We start from the raw sequence: 6,000 nt of genomic DNA, 5'->3' as shown, positions 1-6,000 counted from the left end.
TTCCTATTGTCTGTGACTTAACCTGCTGCCATCAGCACATCACCGATGTGCAGCAAGGCAAAACTTAAATGCCGCCTTGCGCGCGTATATCACAAAAGTTGACGTGTGACGTCAAAACACAAGTTGGATAGCCTATAGGCTGCCGATGACTTCGTATTCACACATGCAAATAATACACACAGTGCACATTTTGGTCTTCATTCAGCTCAAAATGGACACACTGTGCCCATGGATGACCGTGCGTAATTACGCAGGATGGAGAAAAAAAATTCTATTTTTTTCATTTCAGATGTATGCATGTGTTATCAGTCTATACTTACACACGCACGTTCAGATAAGACAAACGGAGCCAAAGCTGTCAGAAATTGAACAGGCAGTAAAATAATGCAATATATGGTTTTAAGAATACTGCTGCTGAATAATTAATCAGCGAAAACAGGACATCCTGTCCTCTTTGGGTGATATAAGTAAGAATGTAGTCGGACTAAAATAATCTACTCTTATAATTCCATATTTATGTGTAAATTCTTTTTTGTGGCTTCATTTTAAAAGTTGTTGGCTCTTATCTGATCTAAGTGAAGCAGCTGAAACGGATTTCCTTTGATTCGCACTTCAATCATTTTCCTATTTAGCCTGCAGGAATCAAATTTTGAGTGTTAGGACAAGAGGTGCAATCTGCCTTCATCTCACTTCCAAAAACCTATTAGATTTATGTTGCTGGAGTTGAGAACACAGACTGCTCCCGACGCCTTTTCATCATTCTCTAATCTAAGTGCAATTTTGGAAAGATAAGTTCATACCTGGCTATAAAACTAATGCAGGAGGTAGCCTTGGATACTACCTCCCCCAAGTGATCATAAGCCTCCACTGCATGCTCCTGGCGAGGACAATGCTGGATTATCTTTTTTTTTCTTCTTTTTTCTTGCAGCAAGCATTATGCAATTATGTTTATCTACTCCCCAAACTTTAGAGTTAGTTTTATTTATAATTTTTAGATACTATTCTTTCACTGATGAAGCTGCTGTGTTTCAGTCTGGACCTGGAGAAATCACCAAGGGCTGGAATTCACTGCCAGATGTCTAAAGCATCCTAAAAGATCTGCTCTATGACCCATTTCTTGTCATTAAGGTTTGTATATTGTCACCTTGTTTTATAACAGTTTAAGGTTAATTTTCTTTCCATCCATTTTCTCCTGCCTATCTACTTCAGGGTTGTGGGGGAGGGCTGTACCCTAGTAAGGCTGCCGATCTGTCACAGGGCTCACACAGAGACAGACAACCATTCACGCTCACATTCATGCCTACAGCCAAGACTCACAATGAACCTGACCCGATGCATGTTTTTGAACTGGGAGGAGGCCACACAGACACAGGGAGAACAGGCCAACTCTCAAACCCAAGACCTTCCCGCTGTGAGGCGACCACTAACCACTGCAACAAGAAAAACATCCAGGATCCAGAAACTGACAATGTTTTGCAGAACAGGTTTTTTTTTTTTTTTTGTCTTTATTTGTGTTGCAGCTCGTCAGTTTTGTGTTGGGGACAGGTGTGCCATCTTATTATGATGGCATGTAAGTGGAAGCCTGTGATATGAACTCATACTGGTTAACCATCTCTTAAAGAAATTATAATATTTTTAATTTTTTTTTATTTGATTTGATTTTTATACCACAGCAATCTTAAAAAATGTAAAGAAACATTAAACATTCACAAAGGTCATTTAAACTTTTTAAACTGAGTCCAGAACAATCAAACCCTCACAGTAAGGACCTGTTGGTCTCGTCCATCTTATTATCCGTGTGTTTAAATTCTGGGAAATTGTAATCTTGCAGATAAGGATCCCATGCTTCCTGATCTCATCTCCATTCAGCAGATTTGGAAGGATGAGCTGGCATACGAGTCTGATCACTTCAAATGTGCAGCCAGCCTCGTTACTGTAATGCCTTTGTCTGAATGCTGCTTCCAACATCATGTGAAGAGCCTGAAATCAGAAGTTGGTAAAGCAGCAAATTTATGTTCAAAGTTTAATAATGTCAAGTTAAACTGTCAGATATGGACAGAATGTATGGGTGTCTACATATTTTGCTATTCAGTATTTCTGTCCATGCCTAAAAAATATGAAAACTGAAACTTTTTATCCACCTCACGAAAAGTAGATTTAACAAGATGAGAAATTGTTCTTGTAAATTTGTGTTACAGCATTTGAAATGATAATGAAGTGAATGAATGAATGAATTAAACAAATACTTTCTGGCAGATGCCTCTCTGTCAGAGGATGATAACATGGTTGGAAAGACTTCCTGTAATCAGTGTGTCAGAAAAGGAGCTCCTTTATCTGCACAGTAAGTGCTGCAGAGGGTGGTCGGGATTGTCCCTGATGGATACCAGTTGGTTCAGTGACCTTCTGTCCACAGTTTCAAATGTGTCCTGTTTGTAATCGATCACAGAGCCGACCTTCCCGATCAGTTTATTCAGTCTGTTTGTGTCACCAGCTCCATGCTGGTACCCCAGCAGACCACAGCAGAGCACACTGCTCTCACCACAACTGAGCCATAGGAAATCTCCATCATTTAGGAAACAGAACCTGCCCATCAGCTTTTTGTACACAGCATCTTTGTTGGTCTTCCAGTTCAGCCTGCTGTCAACATCCCATCCCAGCAGAAACACGGATCAATCATCTTCTCTCTGATTCATAATTAGAAGCAGATGATTTCTCCCAGACTACTCAACAAAATCATCCACTAGTGCTCTGCTCTCGTCTTCCTGCCCATCACTAACACAGCCAGCCACTGCAGACTCATCAGAGTATTTGTGTAGGTGGTGTGACCTGGAGTTGGGCTGAAAGTCTGAGATGTACAAAGTAAACAGGAATGGAGACAGCACAGTTTCCCGTGAAGCTCCGCTCCTGCACATCAGCAAATCAGACAGAGCGCTGTGCCGTCTCACGTACTGCGGCCTGCCTGTCAGGTAGTCAGTGATCCCTGAGATGGTGGAAATGTTTGCTGACATTTCCTGCAGCTTCTCTCTCAGCAGCAGACGCAGCAGCACCGCATTTCAAAGACACCACCAAACGTAGGCCGTCACGTAATAATATCTGTTAGAGAGCTGTCATCTGCTACGAGCAGATTAAGCTCCCATTAACAAAACTGAATGAATGACTATTTTGCCTTGACACCTAAACATCCCTTTAACCACATAACAGAGATGCTACAGACTGAATATTATAGTTATTTTGTAATCTGGGAAATTTCAGAGGTGCTCATAAAGTCAATTAATAGACTCAGTGCAGAGTGTGTGCCGAACAGGCTCGCGCCGTATTTATCAAGGTCGTGTTCTTGTTGCAGTGAACAGGAAGTCAGAGTGTTCCAGCCTTCAGAGCATCGAGCAACACTGAAAAACACTTCAAAGTTATTCAAGAGCACCATGAACATATCATCGCACACAGAGTCCATAGTCAGCATTTTGTTTCCACATTCTTTAATCAGAGCTCAACATCTGCCGCCCGTGCTGACAAACACTATTAGATCACTATTAGATTTTCAATTATGTCATTTATTAGTGGCTGTAGGGGGCTCCAGTTAGTAACTGACCAGGTGAAATCATTTTGGAAAGCACAGTTCATATTACCTCAGAGGTCCATCCATCCATTTTCTTCCGCTTATCCAGGGCTGGATTGCGGGGGCAGCAGCCTCAGCAGAGAAGCCCAGACCTCCCTCTCACCAGCCACCTCCACCAGTCAATTCCAAAGACCCCTGGAAGAGTTACCAAGGGAACTGTTTACCCTGCCCAGGATAGGGTTACCGGAGCCCCACCCTGGAGCCAGTCCTGGGGAGGGAGCTTGAGGGAGAGTGTCTGGTGGCTGGGCGTTAGCCTGTGGTGCCCGGCCGGCCGGGCGCAGCCCTAAGAGGAGACACGGGCCCGCCCTCCTGTAGACCCACCACCCACAGAAGGCATTGTAGGGGTCGGGTGCAATGTGCGTTGGCCGGTGGCCAAGGGCAGAGGTCCTGGCAGACCGATCCCCGGCTATCGAGACTTCAGAGGTATTATATTAAATTTAGAGGTGCCCATGCGTGAGCAACATCTCACGCTCGTAGCAACTTAGACAATTTACAGAAATGAGCATGTTTCATATTTTATGGGTTAAATGTCTGTCGACATGTTAATTCCTGCTTGTACTTTCAAGCAACTAAGTCACTTGACTTAACTCTTAAAAACAATTGTTATTTATTGAATTATCATGTAAAACTGGCCAACTTCTGTTAAAGTTTTTAATCTTTGTTATTGCTCATTACTCTTATAAGGAAATTTGGGCTCAAAGATGGGGAAAAAGTGTAACTGTAGGGGGAACATCTTAAAAGTTTCACATTTTAACAGCACTCTGTGGAACATGACCACAGATGGTATAAAAGAAGGATGTAGGTTGCAGTGGCATCACCTGTCAATCAAAATCTATTAGGCAATAAGCAGATCCTGGATAATCCTCCGCTCTGACACTTGAATGAGCACGATTTACAAACTGGACTTAACGGATTGGTAAAGCCTGAACCACGAAATAGTTACCAGAAAAGTTTCTGTATCGTGCTGGAATTGTTTGTGCAATCACAGCTCTCATTAAAAAGAATGCAGGTTTGAGAGGCTGTTATTTTGACTTCCCTTTTCAGACCCAGCGCTCCATCCTCAGTGTCTGTGGACTCTCTTTTAGAGCCAGCACATGGATTCCAGTTTTTGATGCTTGGAGGCTGACCTCATGTTTCAATCCCTGAGGTTGCACTTTGTCCCAGAAACACTGGAAATAACACACGCAAACAGACACACAAAGGAAAATCACAAAGCAGAAAACACAACATGACAGTTCATTGTGTTTCTGTGCACACTAACCCAGCTGCTCACAGCAGAGGGGTGACTTTAGCATGCAATTAAAATATGATGGAATTGTTTTTAAAGCATGACACTGACTTTCAAAATAAAATTGGTTTTCTCTGAATTGTGTCGCTGCGCTTTACTCTGAAGGCAGAATCGTGTTATCAGCTTTGCCTGAGCTTCCTCCACCTGTCGGCTGAGCTCGCAGGGAATCCCATTCCACTGACTCCGGTCCTGCCACACTTTCAAACGCCCCCACAAGGAGAGGGTGTAAATACTGTGTTGCCAGGTTGGAGAGAAATCCACCTTTTAGCGGAAGGCGCTGATCGTGCAGAGCTGCGAGGCGTACTCCTGCCGTGCAGGCAGCTCGACGTGAGCCACAACAAGAACCGGATCTGGTTTCCATGAAGCGCACAAGTATCAGCTGGAACGGACTTCCAAACGCGGCAGCGCAGAGGAATAAATGACTGAGGAGGGCGTTTATACGCTGAATTTGGAAAACAGTCTGAGAGGATTATTTGTCACACATCAGGGGATCGCCGCCGCTCTCCGGAGGCCGAGGCCTTGGATTAATAGAAGAAACGCGCACACGCTTCCTTCTTCCACCTTCAGAGGATTGGCTGCTGGTCTGACATCATTGGCTGGCAGTTAGGAATGAATCATCGCCTTCGCCAGGGGGGTGCAGGGATGCTGTCACTGTCATAGCACCCATAAAATCCCTCCGATACGCAGACCCACCCGGCGCGGCCGCGTCTCTGAACATTTAAGCCGTCTCTCTGAGAAGCCAGCATGGAGGAAATCTTGCGAAAGCTGCAGAAAGACGCGTCCGGCCACAAACACAAAGGCATCCGTGATGCCTGCGTCTACGCCTGCGGTGAGTGCACAACAGCCCCCCCGGGCTCTTTGGCAGCAGGAGTGTGTGGGAGGGAGGGAGGGCAGGGATGAGGGAGAAACCTGCGGCTGTTCTGCTGGCTTTCAGGAAACTGAGAGCGGGTCCTGCACGCACCTCAGAGGCCGGTGTGTGAGGCGGTGACACCGAGCAAGAAGCCAGCAAATCTTTAGGAAAATTACAGATGAGGCTTTAGTCTGAGCAGCGATGGTGGGATATGACTTCCGCATGCGCTTAGCTTCATCATGGAAA

The 6,000-nt window shown here is 44.8% G+C and overlaps 1 protein-coding gene across 1 annotated transcript in view; it reads left to right on the top strand.

Annotated features, from left to right (window-relative positions):
* The first annotated feature begins 5,275 nt into the window (after window positions 1–5,275).
* Window positions 5,276–6,000, top strand: part of arfgef3 (ARFGEF family member 3) — a 63,211-nt gene continuing 62,486 nt past the window's right edge. The window contains exon 1 of the mRNA XM_030747735.1: window positions 5,276–5,733. Within this exon, the coding sequence (XP_030603595.1) occupies window positions 5,649–5,733 (85 nt within the window). The 5' untranslated portion in view covers window positions 5,276–5,648. The remainder of the gene's footprint in view (window positions 5,734–6,000) is intronic.

The sequence above is a fragment of the Archocentrus centrarchus genome, chromosome 15 (genome assembly GCF_007364275.1).
Source record: "Archocentrus centrarchus isolate MPI-CPG fArcCen1 chromosome 15, fArcCen1, whole genome shotgun sequence".
NCBI classification, from domain to species: Eukaryota; Metazoa; Chordata; class Actinopteri; order Cichliformes; family Cichlidae; genus Archocentrus; species Archocentrus centrarchus.
Note: the sequence above shows the minus strand (reverse complement) of the source record. Positions and strands in the feature narration are given on the sequence as shown.